Genomic DNA, 17,628 nt, shown 5'->3' with positions numbered 1-17,628 from the left:
GCTTCCAAATAAACCAGGAGTGTTACCTCCCAGTCAGGGAACACTTCAGCGGTCTGGGATATTCGGCCTCGGACCTTCGGGTGACCATCCTCTAAGGCAGACTTCGGGACAGGCAACAATGCAAAGTGGCTGAGCAGAGGCTGATAGCCAAGTTCGGTGACCATGAGGATGGACTCAAACGGGACCTTGGGTTCATGTCACACTACAGGTGATCCCAATGCTCACACACGTGCACACAAGTGTGCACACACATACACACACACACTCCTACAGACCCATACACTCTTCAAAGTTTGTGAGAAGATTTGTAGCTTAGGTGCTCATTGTTGTGGTTCTGCTCACCGAGCTGAGAATTTGTGTTGCAGACGTTTCATGCCCTGTCTAGCTGACATCCTTGGTGCTTGGGAGCCTCCTGTGAAGTGCTTCTGTGATGTTTCCTCCAGCATTTATGGTGATTTGTATCTGCCGCTTCCGGTTGTCAGTTCCAGCTGTCCGCTGCAGTGGCCAGTATATTGGGTCCAGGTCAATGTGCTTATTGATTGAATCTCTGGATGAATGCCATGCCTCTCGGAATTCCCTGGCTGTTCTCTGTTTGACTTGTCCTATAATAGTAGTGTTGCCCCAGTCGAACTCATGTTGCTTGTCATCTGAGTGTGTGGCTACTAAGGATAGCTGGTCGTGTCTATGAAAGCAACCACCCCAACACACACAAAAGAAGTTTTAGATTAGATTAGATTACTTAGATTAGATTACTTACAGTGTGGAAACAGGCCCTTCGGCCCAACAAGTCCACACTGACCCGCCGAAGCGCAACCCACCCATACCCCTACATTTACCCCTTTAACCTAACACTACGGGCAATTTAGCATGGCCAATTCACCTGATATGTAAATAGGTGCCATGTCATGTAAATATAATTCACCTGACCCGCACATCTTTGTGACTTTGCACAAGTTGCATCAAGACACTGTTCAAAAGGGCCACAACACACTGCAGCACAGCAGAACTGCAAAAAGAGGAAGAAGAACACCTATACAATGTATTCGCCAAAAACGGATACCCCCGCAATTTCATCAACAGATGCCTAAGGGAAAGACAACGGAATGAGGACATGCCACAATCCAAAGGACTAGCCACACTACCATACGTCTAAAACATTTCTGAACTGACAGCCAGACTACTTCGACCACGAGGACTTATAACAGCACACAAACCAACAGCCACTCTAAGACAACAACTCACCAGGATGAAGGACCCGATACCCAACATGAGCAAAACCAATGTAGTGTACAAAATCCCATGCAAAGACTGCACAAAACACTACATAGGACAAACAGGAAGACAGCTAATGATCCGCATCCATGAACACCAACTAGCTACACACTCAGATGACAAGCAACATGAGTTCGATTGGGACAACACTACTATTATAGGACAAGCCAAACAGTGAACAGCCAGGGAATTCCTAGAGGCATGGCATTCATCCACAGATTCAATCAATAAGCACATCGACCTGAACCCAATATACCGGCCACTGCAGCGGACAGCTGGAACTGACAACCGGTAGCGGCAGATACAAATCACTATAAATGCCGGAGGAAACATCACAGAAGTGCTTCACAGGAGGCTCCCAAGCACTGAGGATGTCACCTAGACAGGGGACGAAACGTCTGCAACACAAATTCCCAGCTCAGCGAACAGAACCACAACCCATACACTCTCGCAGACCCTCTCTCATACGCTCACACATACACCCCCCACACTCACATCTACATACGCATTCTCTCACAGACTTATATCCCTTTACACTCACACTGTCTCACAGACATTCACACCCCTCCCCCGACACACACCTACATACACACACAAACATGCGTGCATGCACACACACAAACATATAATGTGTACTTGCAGAATTACATTTTATTTTGCTCAAAAGCTGTGTGAATCCATATAAGATTCTGTAAATCTCTTTTTTAGAAGTAGAATCAGTCTGAACTTTGGGGCACAGACAGACAGACTTTAACCTCACACCTTCAATGCATTATCTGAGCTGACATGGCACCTATTGCGATTTACATATAAAAGAACTGAAACCAACATGGTCATTCTAAAAGATGAAAGACTTAACAAATACGCCAGGTCTTTTTCAATATATCATTTGAGTTGCATCACACTGTAATCTTTTGCTGTAAATTCTGTCTTATGATCCTATACTCCACAACCACCTGATGAAGGAGCAGCACTCTGAAAACTAGTGCTTCCAAATAAACCTGTTGGACTATAACCTGGTATTTTGTGATTTTTAACTTTGCACACTCCAGTCCAACACCGGCACCTCCAAATCACAAATAAACCTGTTGGATTATAACCTGGTGTTGTGTGATTTTTAACTTAATTAAGAGGTGTTGGTGCTTTTTTGTTTTTTTTAGGTTAGTAAATGTTAGTAAAATTACTAGGCCTATATGCTCTAAATAAGTTAGACATTGTACCTGTACTTAATAAAAGAATAAAGGTTGTGAGATTTGTTTACCATTTGCCGGTGTGAGTTTCATTCATTCATGCAATTTCATGGAAGTACTCACTGTTTTGCCAGCTGGTTTGTTAAAGGGATAATGGGCTGAAAATGTGTTGCTGGAAAAGCGCAGCAGGTCAGGCAGCATCCAAGGAACAGGAGAATCGACGTTTCGGGCATAAGCCCTTCTTCAGGAAGGCTTATGCCCGAAACGTCGATTCTCCTGTTCCTTGGATGCTGCCTGACCTGCTGCGCTTTTCCAGCAACACATTTTCAGCTCTGATCTCCAGCATCTGCAGTCCTCACTTTCTCCTTAAAGGGATAATGGCCAGTTAAAAGGTATTTAACAGGTACATACTAATTGGAGAAAATGTTTGGTTTTCTGTAATTTATTTAGGTCCAGGAGATGGTTGGTAATGGCTGATTAATACTATAAAATGTTTTGTGGAGACATGATGGCAGGGTTGGCATTGTTCTGTATGCTACACTTATTCAGAGGTAAACACTGCTTGTAGCAAGGACTGATAAGTTGTGAAAATGCTGTAATGGGTTTGAAAGGGTTATTTTGATTAGAAAGGGTTTTTTAAAATTTGGTCTATCTTATGGTTGTAAAATATACTACAGAACTGTGGCTTTATGAATGAATGTAACCGTGTTACAGGAGGTAGTTATGAGTGAATAAACATTAAGGACTTGTGAATGGGAAATATAAAGCATTTGTGAGTGGGTTAGTAAAGGGACCTTGAATACAATATCTGACACTACCATTGACCATAAACTTGTGTCATACAATCTTGATTGAATTTTTTGAGGAAGTAACCAAAGAAATGAAGAAGGCAGAGCGGTTGATGTTGTTTATATTTAATAAATCCTCTGACAAGTTTTTGCATGAGAGACTAATTAATAAAGTTAGATCACATCAAATTCAAGGTGAGCTTGCCAATTGGATAAAAATTGGCTTGATGGTAGGAGATGGAGGGTGGTGCTGGAGGATTGTTTTTCAGACTGGAGACCTGTGATTAGTGGTGTTCCACAGGAATCAGTATTGGGTCCACTTTTGTTGTCATTTATATAAATGATTTGGATAAGAATATCGGAGGAATGGTTAGTAAGTTTGCAGATGACACCAAACTTGATGGTATAGTTGACAGTGAAGAAGGTTATCTAAGTTTACAAAGACATCTTGATCAATTGGGCCAATGGGCTAAGGAGTGGCAGATGGATTTAACTTAGATAAATATGAGATACAGTCGATTTTACATGTGTTTCTTCAAAGCGAATTGGCTTTAACGCATTTGAAGAATTTCGACTATTATTTGTAGAACATGAACTTACCTTTCCTGTATTAGCTATAATGCAATTCTGGCCCCATTAGTTTAAATGGTGTGGCTACTGCATGATTTTCTTATAAAGTGAGATTGCACGAGAACGTAACTATAGCGTTATATCAGAACCGACCATATTGCATTTTGATTAAACAAAGAAGAGCAGGATGGTGGCTTAGTGGTTAGCACTGCTGCCTCACAGCACCAGGGACCTGGTTTAAATTCCAATCTCAGGTGACTGTCTGTGTGGAATTTGCACGTTCTCCCTGTGTCTGTATGGTTTCCTTTTGGGTGCTCTGGTTTCCTCCCACAGTCCAAAGGTAGGCAGGTTAGGTGAATTGGCCATGCTAAACTGCCTATAGTGTTCAGGGATTAGGTGCACTAATCATGGGAAATGGCGAGTAATAGAGTAGGGGAATGGGTCTGGGTGGGATACTCTTCGGAGGGTTGATGTGGACTTGTTGGGCCAACTAGTTTGTTTCCACACGTGTAGGGATTTCAAAAATTCTGTAATCTTAAACAATTAAAAGTAGGTCTTTGGGTAGTGTTGTTGAACACAGAGACCTAGAGGTTCAAGAATTTACTTCTCTCACGTTTGCATCACATGTAGACAGAGTAGTTAAGAAGGCATTTAGCACATTGTCTCCATTGCTCAAAACATTGAGTACAGGAGTTGGGATGCCATGTTGAGTTTCTACAGGTCTTTGTTGAGACCTCTTTTGGTGATAAAAGTAAAGCACATTCCTGAAGAAACTTGGTTACAAATAGACATCTTAAACTTGGAGTAAGCATTTCTGGCATCGTGTCATTATTTGGGAAGCTTGACTTATTTGACTCTGCTGTCAAAGACTTTGCCTAGCATGTGAAAAAAATGTTTTATTTTTCCAGGCAAATGATATTGGTGACGATGAAAAGCAATAACGAATTCTCCTGACAGCTTATGGACTTGTAGCTTTTTAAGTTATTAGGAGCCTATATTTCCCTAAGGCACCAAATACTAAAACCTTTCAAGAATTGATGGATTTAGTTAAGGAACATTATGACCCCTAGCCTCCTCAAATTTTGAGACGCTATCGGGGAATCCATATCTGCTCATTTGAGTAGGTTAAGATGACTAGCAAAGGCATGTAACTTTTTTAACACTTAATGAGACACTGAGAGACTGTTTGGTATGCATGTTTCATGATGTAAGCATGCAGAAATGCCTACTAGCTGAAGCCGGAATGGACTTCAAATAGGTGCTATAACTGGCTTTACCATTAGAAAGTGCGGTAAGTAGAGCATATGAGTTGCAGAATATTTTGATGGAAGTGGACACCCTTGCCAATCTAACTGAGCTATGGGCACACCAGTTGAGGAAACGCAATTGCATAGCCGTACTCAGGACATATCCTGAACAAAGGGACTCTGGATCAGGCCCAAAACAATCCGAAAACAAAGCCAAACCTCGGATAAACAATTAAAATTTTCATCAGGATCTGGTCTGGCAAGCCATTGTAGTTGCTGCCCGCGTGTGAACTCAAGACAACAAAGTAGTCCTCCTAAACCTAAATGGAGTAAGTGAACTCATAGCCCAGTATCGAAGAGAGTCCACACTGTGGAAAGTCTACCTATACTGTTTTTGAAGAGATAACTTGCATAGTGCGATGATGTTGCTCCTTTAACAAAGTTATCCTGTCTTTGGCTTTTATTTTCAGAGAGGTCAGAAAACCAGCGATTCCAAAAAGTCTGGCTTGAATGGGTTTTAGGGCCAATTTGATTATAGCTAACAGATACTGCCTCAAGAAAGAGGCTTTCAAGTTTAAAAAAACACTTGTGCAATGAAAGGGGAGTGGCCAGTTCTCCCAGCTCAGCTTTTCGCTGGTTTAATTTGTTTTTTTTAGCAGTCTGGCTGTTCACTGAAAGCAGTCATATAGAACATAGAACATTACAGCGCAGTATAGGCCCTTCGGCCCTCGATGTTGCGTCGACCTGTCACACCAATCTGAAGCCCATCTAACCTACACTATTCCATGTACGTCCATATGCTTGTCCAATGATGACTTAAATGTACTTAAAGTTGGCGAATCTACTACCGTTGCATGCAAAGCATTCCTTACCCTTACTACTCTCTGAGTAAAGAAACTACCTCTGACATCTGTCCTATATCTATCACCCCTCAATTTAAAGCTATGCCCCCTCGTGCTTACCGTCACCATACTTGGAAAAAAGCTCTCCCTGTCCACCCTATCTAACCCTCTGATTATCTTATATGTCTCTATTAAGTCACCTCTCAACCTTCTCTCTCTAACGAAAACAGCCTCAAGTCCCTCAGCCTTTCCTCGTAAGATCTTCCCTCCATACCAGGCAACATCCTCGTAAATCTCCTCTGCACTCTTTCCAAAGCTTCCACATCCTTCTTATAATGCAGTGACCAGAACTGTACACAATACTCCAAGTGCGGCCGCACCAGAGTTTTGTACAGCTGTAGCATAATCTCATGGTTCCGGAACTCGATCCCTCTATTAATAAAAGCTAAAACACTGTATGCCACCTTAACAACCCTGTCAACCTGGGTGGCAACTTTCAAGGATCTGTATACCTGGACATCGAGATCTCTCTGCTCATCTACACTACCAAGAATCTTACCATTAGCCCAGTACTTTGCATTCCGTTATTCCGACCAAAGTGAATCACCTCACACTTGTCCACATTAAAATCCATTTGCCATCTCTCAGCCCAGCTCTGCAGCTTATCTACGTTTCTCTGTAACCTACAACATCCTTCCTCACTATCCACAACTCCACCGACCTTAGTGTCGTCTGCAAATTTACTAACCTACCTTTCTACGTTCTCATCCAGGTCGTTTATAAAAATGATGAACAGCAGTGGACCCAACACTGATCCTTGCAGTACACCACTGGTAAATGGACACCAGGCTGAACATTTCCCATCAACCACCACCCTCTGTCTTCTTTCAGCAAGTCGATTACTGATCCAAACTGCTATATCTGCAACAACCCCATTCTTCCGCATTTTGTACAATAGCCTACTGTGGGGAATCTTATCGAACGCTTTGCTGAAATCCATATACACCACATCAACTGGTTTACTCTCATCTACCTGTTTGGTCATCTTCTCAAAGAACTCAATAAGGTTTGTGAGGCACGACCTACCTTCACAAAGGTCAGTCAGTTGTGAAGCTGCTAGATCCAAGAGAAGCAGGTCCATGCTGACCCTCCCTCTCTCTGACTTCTCTCCTGTAAGATCCTGTGTTTGATTTTACCTTTATTGCCAAGGGGTGTTTATGGGCATTGTTGCAAGCATTTGGAACAGCAATATTAAGTTGGGATAATCTGTTGAGTTTTCAGATGGGTTAAGTTATTCTGTATTCTGATCTGTTTTGGTTGTGTTTCAAATGGTAATCTTGCAAATAAATTCTGTTTTGTTTAAAACTAAGTGGTCAGGTCAGCTGCATCACTCCTGGAATATCCAAGTTACACCTGCTTAAAACAATTGGCAAAGTTAGGTCCGGGTTACTTCCTTGAAATGTTTTGAGGGGGTCTGGCCTGATCCATAACATTAGCAACATCGCAATCAGAACCAATCAAAATAAATGTCTGGTTAAATGGTCATCTGGTTTTAGTGGAGGTCAATACTGATGCTGCCATTTCAGTAATTGTAGAACCAGTCTTTAACAAAACTAGCTCTGGACTCCAACCCTTAGGTTGGCACAAGACCTTGGCTAAACTGAGAACCTATCCCAGGGAATCTTTACAGATTAAGGCTACAACTTCAGTTCTGTCTTATATGAGAAGCAGTTGGTTCAGTTACCACTAATTGTAGTACAGGAAGTCCCTGGGTTATGAATGCCTGACATATGAACGATCCATATTTAAGAACCTACCTCCAGTTTCTCATTTTTAAATATTATTTTTCAAAATCTGAGTTATGTACAATGTTTTGTCCTAATGAATGGTGGACTGATTAGCCTGTATCTGTTCCAACTTACACACAAATTTGGCTTATGAACAGTGGAAAAAAATGTAACTCGTTCGTAATCTGGGGACTGCCTGTAAAAGGCTTGGGCCCAAGCCTGAGGGGGTGAAATTGGTTGAGAGAATTCCACCTAGTTTAGCTCAACATTTTTCAATAAGAAAATGGCTGCCTGAGTGAAGTCCTAATTAAATAACTGAAAATCTTTCAGGAAGGCCTAGCGTCTATCAAAGGGGTCAAGGTCACTTTGTATGTTGACCAGGAAGCAATTCCAGTATTCTGCATGATCCCGTGCCATTTGCCTCATGGGCAGAAGTAGAGAAGGAAAAGAGAATGGTGGAAAGCAAAGGGATCATCAAACTTGCCCAGTTTGTGGAAGGGGCAGCACTGGTCATACCGATTGTGAAGTTCAATGGATCAGTTTGCTTTTGCGGCGATTTTAAACAAATGGTAAACTGCTTTTCACAGTTGAATAAATACCCAATGCCTCACAATGAGGATTCAAATGCAAAGCTGGAATGGGGCACTCTCCTTCACAAAGCTGGACATGAGCCATGTGTACTCGCAATTGCGATTAAATAACGATTTCCAGAAGTATGCATCAATTTGAGTCATAGAGTTGTACAGCATGGAAACAGATGATTCAGTTCAACTCATCCATACTGACCAGAAACCCTAAATTAATGTAGTTCCTTTTGAAAATTCCCCTTGATGTTAAGACTAAGATGTAGATCTGTTGTATGTAAGGAATCATGAATGTGTACCCATAATCCATAAGGCTCCATGGAACAATACATCAGGGCACTGCAGCATATAATACGCACAGAGACAGTCGGCATTTCTTACAAAGGTACTTTAGTGGCAATGCATTTTGTCCCATTGGATGCAGAGGTCAAAGTAACCTTCCTTCACAATCTCTCTTTCTCAAAGATCTTATTCACAGCAGATTCTTTGTTAAATTACTGAGTTATTCCAAAAATTCAAATTATGGATTGAAACTCTTATCCATTTTCATACAGTCAGTGAGATGTACAGCACAGAAACAGACCCTTCAGTTCAACCAGCCGATACTGACTGGATATCCTAAATTAATCTAGCGCCATTTGCCAAGATTTGGCCCATATCTCTCTGAGCCCTTCCTATCCATATACCCATCCAGATGACTTATAAATGTTGCAATTTTATCCACCTCTACAACTTCTTCTGGTAGCTCATCTTGCACATGCACCACCACCTATGTGAAAAAGTTGCTCCTGAGGTCCCATTTAAATCTTGCTCCTCTCACCTTAAACCTATGCCCTCCAGTTTTCGACTCCCTTACCCTGGTAAAAAGACCTTGGGCTATTCACACTATCCAGGCACCTCATGATTTTATAACCCCTCAGCCTCTGGTGCTCCAGGGAAAAGAGCCCCAGCCTATTCAGCCTCTCCCTATGGCTCAAATCCTCCAACCCCATAAATACCCATGTAAATCTTTTCTGAATCCTTTCAATTTTAACAACATCTTTCCTATAACAGGCAGACCAGAATTGAAAACAATATTCCAAAAGTGGCAGAACCAATGTCCTGAATAGCTGCAACATGACCTCTCAACGCCTACACTCAATGCACTGACAAAGAAAAGCAAGCATACCAAACACTTTCTTCACTACCCTGTCTACCTACAACTGCACTCTCAAGGTAATATGAACCTGTACCCCAAGGTCTCTTTGTTCAGCGATACTCCCCACAACTCTACCATTAAGTGTATAAGTTGTGCCCTGATTTGCCTTACCAAAATGCAACACCCTTCTTTTATCTAAATTAAACTCCATCTGGCAATGCTTAGCACATTGGACCATCTGATGGGTCCTGCATACTCTAGGATAAGCCTCTTCACTGTCCAATACACCATCAATTTTGGTGTCGTCTGCAAACTTATTAACCATACCTCCTGTATTCACATCCAAATCATTTATATAAATGACAAAAAGCAGTGGACTCAGCACCAATCCTTGTGGCACCTTCCATAACCATACTCTGTCTCCTATCTTCAGGCCAATTTTGTAATCAAATGGTTAGCTCTCCCTGGAAATTTAATTCCCATAAAGGTTTGTATATGAAATTGTCATTTGGGGTATCATCAGTCTGTGCAATTTTTCAGCAGATGATGGAGAACATTTTGCAAACTCTATCCAACGTTGCCATTTATCTAGATGACATGCTAATAACAGAGACGACCAATAGGAGTACTTAGAAAACTTAGACATAGTCCTTCGAGTTTCTCCCAGGCGGACATACACCTAAGAAGGGAAAAAAGTATGTTCAAGGCACCTCAAGTGACCTACTTGGGCTACAAAGTCAACAAGACTGAGTTGCACCGATTGGAAATAAAGTGAGGGCAAGCAAATGTGTCCTGATTCCCACGTCTGTACCGGAACTTAGGTCTTTCCTTAGGCTTGGTGCATTATTATGGGAAGTGCAAGCCATAGCTTTCAGGAAAGTGAAGAAACAACTATCATCCTCTCCGGTGTTGGCATACTATGGTCCCAAGTGAGATCGGTAGTGAAATGCGATGCCTCCCCATACTATTTCATAGATGGCCCAGATCAAGAGGAATGCCTGGTAGTGTATGTATTAAGGACTTTGGCCAACGTAGAACATAAATACGCCCAGATGGAGAAGGAAGGTTTGGCGGTCATATTTGGAGTCAGGAAGTTCCATCAATACCTTTATGGATCTAAATTTGCAATAATAACAGATCACTACGATGTCAACTTAAAGAGGACAAGGCAGTGCCATCCATAGCTTCAGGCCACATTTAGTCATGGGCTCTAAAACTAATTGTGTATAATTACAAATTGGAACACCATCCGGGAGGCCAAATAGCGAATGCAAGTGCATTTAGCCACCTCCTACTGGCACCATTGGAGATACTGCCCCTGGAAAAGTCCATAATGCTTTGAATTTTCTGGACACACTTCCAATTTCAGTTGACAATATCAGACTTTGGACACAGAAAGATCCATTCCTGGCAAAACTGAAACAGCTGGTATTGATGGGGAAAACCAAAGGGCTGTCACAAACAGACGTGAAACAAGCCTGTACAGCAATGATGTATGGGAACACGGTAGTGTGGTGAAGTGGCAGGTGACTGGAGTCATTTTTACCGACAGAATGCAGGTGTTCTGCAAAGCGGTCACACAGTACAGAGGAAACCACACTGTGAACAGTGAATATAGTAGACTGGATTGAATTAAGTACAAGTAAATCGCAGCTTCACTTGGGAGGTATATCTGAGGCCTTGGATGGTGAGGATGGACAAGTGAAGGGGAGGTGTTTCACCTTTTACTATTGCTGTGTTGATATGGGGGGGGTTGCTGGGAATGGAAAAGAAATGGACCAAGGTGACCTGGAGGGAAGGCCCCTGCATATTGCTGACAAAGAAGGGGAGGGAAGAGGAAGATGTGTCTGGTTGTGGCGTCCTGTTGGAGCTGATGGAAATGGTGGATTACAAGCTTTTGGATGCAGAGACTGATGGGGTGATAATTGAGGACTGGGGACCCCTGCTGTGGAGGGAAGAGAGTGGATGAGCCTTAGCACAAGCTCAAAGTGAGCATCGCATTTTCTGTATGGGGACCCTACAGCCTCTGACGCACAATGTCATAACCCAACCGCCCCTCTGGGACACCCGCACCAACCAACCCAAACCGCCTGTGGCTGAACACTTTCACTCCCCCTCCCACTCCGCCAAGGACATGCAGGTCCTTGGCCTCCTCCATCGCCAGACCACGGCAACATGACGCCTGGAGGAAGAGCGCCTCATCTTCCGCCTAGGAACCCTCCAACCACAAGGGATGAATGCAGATTTCTCCAGTTTCCTCATTTCCCCTCCCCCATCTTATCTCAGTCCCAACCCTCGGACTCAGCACCGCCTTCTTGACCTGCAATCTTCTTCCCGACCTCTCCGCCCCCACCCCCTCTCCGGCCTATCACCCTCACCTTAACCTCCTTGCACCTATCGCATTCACAATGCCCCTCCCCCAAGTCCCTCCTCCTTACCCTTTATCTTAGCCAGCTTGGCACACCTTCCTCATTTCTGAAGAAGGGCTTATGCCCGAAACGTCGATTCTCCTGCTCCTTGGATGCTGCCTGACCTGCTGCGCTTTTCCAGCAACACATTTTTCAGCTCTGATCTCCAGCATCTGCAGTCCTCACTTCCTCAATAAATTTACAGTCTGATTCCATCCATCTATGTTGTTGACATACTCCCAAACCCAGTCCTATTATTGCATGGGTTGCTTTTAGCACAGGCAACACACTGGCAGGTCTATTATCACATTACATAATTTGCTTTCAGCACAGACTACCCATTTTCTGCTACCCGTAAACCTCATCATCACTCATTCAGCTTCTCTTCTGTCCTGGTCTGCCATCCACAATCTCCTCATTTACAACCCCTTTGTATTTCTCCCTCTCTCACTGGCTTCCATCTCCACCTAACCGCTCACATCTCCCTTCATCTCTACCTTCAATCTCATTTTCTGCATGATTACTAGTTTTTCCTTAGCTGCTATAGTTATGATGAAAAGTCATCAGACTCAAATCATAGAATCCCTACAATGTGAAAGCAGGCCATTTTGCCTATCAAGTTCACACTGACTCTGCGAAGGGCAGCCCACCCAGACCCACCTTCCTACCCTATAACCCTGCATTTCCCATGGCCAACCTAAACAGCCTACATATTCCTGGCCACTATGAGCAAATAGCATGGCCAATCCACCTAACCACCAATCTTTCGACTGTGGGAGGAAACTGGAGCACACCCACACAGACTTGGGGAGAATCTGCAAACTGTACACAGACATTCATCTGAGGGAGGAATAGAACCCGGGTCTCTGGCACTGTGAGGCAGCAGTTCCAACCACTGAGCTATCTTGCTGCCCTAGATGTTAACGTTGTTCTCTTCCCATAGATGAAGGCAGATCTGCTGAGATTTGTTAGCAATTTCTGATTTTGATTCAGATCTCCAGCATCCACAGGTCTGTTTTGCCACATTATCTGGGTACCTGTTCCAAAACAAGCTCTCTACTCCAAGCATTATCATGAAAATGATACCAGGAGGAAATGCTTTAAGGTCGACCTCAAACCTCCCTGGAGAAATACAATATCCTCACCGATTGAAGGGAATCCCGAGGCTAAGACCACCCAAATTGAAGTTGTGGCAATTTGAGAGGCCCTAACCTTTCAAGTACTGCTTTGGATTGTGATAGTCAATAAAGGTGATATTGTGGATTGGGAGCAGATTGATAGTGGATCTTTTCCCTTTCAAATAAGGTCAATTTTTCATACGCCTTTATTAATGTATTAATGCTAGCTTGAAGCTTGGCCTCCCAGTGCACGTGTTGTGATGTACAGTGTGTAAAATACATCTTTTAATGTCATTTATTTTGAAATTTGGATTTTCAACTAGCAGTATTTGATTTTGGTTTGTGTATACAAAAAATTTTAATGATTACTTTGTCAGTACTCTGTGTTACAACACAGGGTAAACCCTTCAGCTAATTTAAATCCGACACACAGAGAATCTCACCTAGCGCCGTAATCTGTTAAATTTCGAGAGGCAAAGAACTATCTCAGATTTCACTAAAGAAACTAACAACTTTTTAAGTCCAACAGAGAACATTTGAACCATTATTTTCAACTCCTTTCTCCTAAATCTATCTTTTACCTTCTACTGTACAATACTGGTCCGATAAATTCCCTCTTAAATTTACAGCAAATCACTTTCAAACCTAGTTATCATTTTCGGATGTCATACTTTCTCTGCAGGTTTCTCTAGCTCAGTTTTGGTCTTCTGCTGCACAAATTTCTTATGGACAGGTTCCTTTCAGAGAGCTATTCTGCTGGCAGTCTTTACTTGTAGGTGCTTTTTGCTGTTCTCCCCCTAACTGTTCAAAACGTCTGGTTTTATACCCCAAAACATCAGATCATTTCATTGGTTTGATGTCTTCCCACACAGTAAAATTAAAATTGGAATGGAGTTGTCTCTGGGACATAGTTCAAACTGATTGGCCGAATTCGAATTTGTTTTTGTACCATTGCATCAGGGCACCAGCTGTTTGTGTCAACCAAATGCTATATTTTTAAATTGTTCAGCACACTGCGCATCCTGATGAAGGGCTTTGGCCTGAAGCGCTGGCTCCCCTGCTCCTCGGATGCTGCCTGACATGCTGTGCTTTTCCAGCGCCACACTCTCGACTCTGATCTGCAGTGCTCACTTTCGCCATATGTGCCATAAAGTATGAACTTACACTTCAGACGACACTCATGGAAAAGAAGCAGGAACTGAGCAAGAGCTGTGCCAGTAACAAAAATGGCAGCGGCCAACAGAGCTTCACCATTACACACCAATCACGGGCCAGGTGAAGAACCGGGTGGGACAACCCTCGACACGAGCCGGACTCCCTGGCAACGGTTGGGCGAGGAATTTGAATATCGAGGCCTGTGAGTGGTCGGCTGCTGCACGCGACCTGTTTGGCGCGCTTTGTCCGGTCTGAGCGTGCTTTCATCCGTTAAACGGTCGCGGGAAGGGACGATGTGGAATAATCCGGGTGAGAGGGTGGCTTCACTTTTCCGTGCAGAAGGTGGCCGGGGAAAAGCCGAGGCTTGCAAGAACGGTTCTGCAGATCGGGCTCTTGGAAGATGGATGCGCCACGAATGGAGCGGAGGCTTGCCTGCAGCTTCTGGCTCTCCAGTTCTCACGCGTTTCCAATCCCCACTCTATTCCGCGGTTTTAACGGATTAAAATAAACCGAAAGTGCATTTTGGGGAGGGGAGGAAGAAAGTTTATGAAGCCGGAGGGGAGCAAGTGTGTCAGGGTGTACAGATGGGCAGGGAGAGTAGAATAGGGTTTTGAGGCCTCGCTATGTTTATAAATACTCTAGCTGTAATATTCATTCCTTAACTGACGTGTGCTTTTGTTAGGAAAAATAAAGATGTAATTTTAAATGTAATACATTGTAAAATATTATGTAACTGAATGTGTGTTCGGAATTTTTTTGCCTGTGGTATTTTCTGTCTCATGTCAGCGTTTGGGGAATGGACTTCTCATGAATGACTAAGGCACTGAAATGTTAACTTTTCTCGCTCCACTAGTGCTGCCAGATTGGCCACACCTTTAAGGTAGAAGGAGGAGGTCAAGAGTTTAAGGGAGGAAATTTCAACACTTAAGAGTCAGTGGCTGAAAGGTCAGCCATCAGTGAGGGAGTAATTCAAATACTTAAGAGGCAAGAATTAGGTGAGTTCAGATATCTGAGGGTAGCAGAGATATTAGATGGTGTGAGGAGGCCAGGGAGTGTTTGGACCATCTGAGCAGAATGGGAAATACTATTTAAAATTGTTAAAATGTGGCACTGGAAAAAGTACATCAGGTCAGACAGCATCTGATAAGCAAGAGAGTTGACGTTTCAGACATACCCCTTCTTTGATGCCATGTGTCATCAAGATTTGGAAATGCCGGTGTTGGACTGGGGTGTACAAAGTTAAAAATCTCTCAACACCAGGTTATAGTCCAACAGGTTTAATTGGAAGCACTGGCTTTCGGAGCGCTGCTCCTTCATCAGATGGTTGTGATGGAGTGGTGCTCTGAAAGCTAGTGCTTCCAATTAAACCTGTTGGATTATAACCTGGTGTTATGTTATTAACGCTGACTCTCCAGCGTCTACAGTCGTCATTTTCTCTGAAATACTCATTAGAAATGGATGAAAACTGTAGTTTATGAAGTTGTAAATGTAGCTTTGTTTTGATGCTGGAACTGACCTCCAATACTATTTTCTAGGTACTTTTAGTGGAGGTTATGGAGGTTTTGGAGATACTGGTGCCGGAGGTGGGGGCTATTTGCAGTCACCTGGTGGGTTTGGCTCACCAGCTGGAGGCAGCCAAAGTGACAGAAAAACGGTAAGTACAGTATTTAAAAGATAGAAAATGAGAGCAGGAGTAGACCATTTGACCTGTTGAGTACTGTCTATCATTCAATGATCATGACTAAACCCTTAGTCCAGTACTCTTGCTTTCTTTGTATACCCCTTAACACCTTTTAGTCTCTAGAAATCTGTTTATTTCTTAAATACTTCCAGTGACCAAATCTCCACAGCTTTCTGAGAGAATTCTGCAGGGCACTGCCACTTGGGTGAAGAAATGTCTCCTGATATCAGTTGGAAATGGTCACCCTGTATCCTGAGACTGTAATATCCTGTTACGAAACCCCCATCTAGGGAACCAACATCTCTGCATTCAGTCTGTCTGGACCAGTCAGAATTTTGTTTCCAGGATTGAGGACTTGAGCTATAGAGAGAGGCTGAATAGACTGCGACTGTTTTCTCTGGAATGTTGGAAGCTGAAGGGTGATATTATAGAGATTTATAAAATCCTCAGGGACATGGGTAGGGGAAATAGACAAGATCTTTTCCCTGGGGTGGGGGAGTCCAGGTCTAGAGGGCATCAGTTTCAGGGTAGGGGGGAAAAGTTTAAAAAGGACCTAAGGGGCAACATTTTCACGCAGTGGGTAGTGTGTCTATGGAATGACCTTCCAGAGGAAGTGGTGGAGGTTGGTACAGTTATAACATTTAAAAGGCATCTGGATGGGTCTGTGAATAGGAAGGGTTTAGAGGGGTATGGGCCAAGTGCTGCCAGATGGGACTTGATTAAGTTAAGATATCTGGTAAGCATGGATGAGTTGGACCAAAGGGACTGTGTCCATGCTGTACATCTTTGACTCTACTAACTCCTGCTCCTTTCCATGTCCCTGCCCCTTTTTTTTTATTTTAAAACTCCAATGAAACAGTTGACTGAATCACTTCTCACATGACATTCTCAAAAGTTATCTGAAAATCAAATCCACCTCATCAACTGGATCTCCCTCCTTTTAGATTAGATTAGATTACTTAGTGTAATCTTGTTGGTATTTTTCATTCTTCATTCTTTATGATGGATGCCAGCATTTTCCCTAGTACTGATAGGCTAACCTGTCTGTTATTCCTGGTTTTGCCCTTCTTCCTTTTTAAAATAATGAGGCTACATCTGCCACTCTTCAATCTGTTAGGACTGTTCCAGAATCTATTGAATTTTGGAAGACCTGCTATTTCCATGGCCACCTCATTTGGTACCCTGGGATGTACATTATCAGGCCCTCTGATATCAATTTTGAATTCAATTAATTCCAATTTTTTTTATGCCAATAGTAGTTTCTTACAATTCTTCCTCCCCACTAGCCCTAACATCTCTGGAAAGTTTTTTTTTCTTGTCTTCTGTGAAGATCCAACCGACATTAATTCTGTTTTTGTTTTGCCATTTTCTTTTTTTCTGCCATTTTCTTTTTTATTCTGTCTGTATGGTGCCTATGTATCTTTTTGAAAGAACCTACTTTATAAAAACATAGTCTGCTTTTTTGTTAGTTGAACATTTACTCTTGTACTCTATTTGTCCCCACTTGATTATCCTCTTGATTTTCCTTTGCTGAATTCTAGCCTGCTCTCAGTCCTCAGGCTTGCTACTTTCTCAAACAACTTTTTATGACTCCTCTTTGAATCGAATGCTATCTTTAATTTATTTTGTTGGTTGTGGTTGGCCTGACTTTCCTATTATGTCCTTTTACACTAAAGGATTGACATAACTTACACATTTTTCCTTGCATATTAGCAATTGCCTATTACAATTGTGCCTTTTTACTCAAAACTACTCAATCTGTTGTAGCTACTTCACCCCTCATACCTTTGTAGTTTCCCTTGTTTCTATTTAGGATCTGAGTTTCAGATTGGACAACTTCATTTTCTG

General features: G+C 42.7%; 1 protein-coding gene across 1 annotated transcript in view; it reads left to right on the top strand.

Moving 5' to 3' along the window:
- Nucleotides 1-14,285: 14,285 nt before the first annotated feature.
- rpa2 (replication protein A2) overlaps nucleotides 14,286-17,628 on the top strand; it is a 31,231-nt gene continuing 27,888 nt past the window's right edge. The window contains exons 1-2 of the mRNA XM_087976740.1: nucleotides 14,286-14,408; nucleotides 15,635-15,753. Coding sequence (XP_087832866.1) covers nucleotides 14,393-14,408; nucleotides 15,635-15,753 — 135 coding nt within the window. The 5' untranslated portion in view covers nucleotides 14,286-14,392. The remainder of the gene's footprint in view (nucleotides 14,409-15,634; nucleotides 15,754-17,628) is intronic.

The sequence above is a fragment of the Chiloscyllium plagiosum genome, unplaced genomic scaffold, assembly GCF_037043375.1.
Source record: "Chiloscyllium plagiosum isolate Xiang-an unplaced genomic scaffold, Cpla_swu_hap1 HiC_scaffold_30, whole genome shotgun sequence".
In the NCBI taxonomy this organism is placed as follows: domain Eukaryota; kingdom Metazoa; phylum Chordata; class Chondrichthyes; order Orectolobiformes; family Hemiscylliidae; genus Chiloscyllium; species Chiloscyllium plagiosum.
This window is presented reverse-complemented; position numbering and strand designations above follow the sequence as displayed.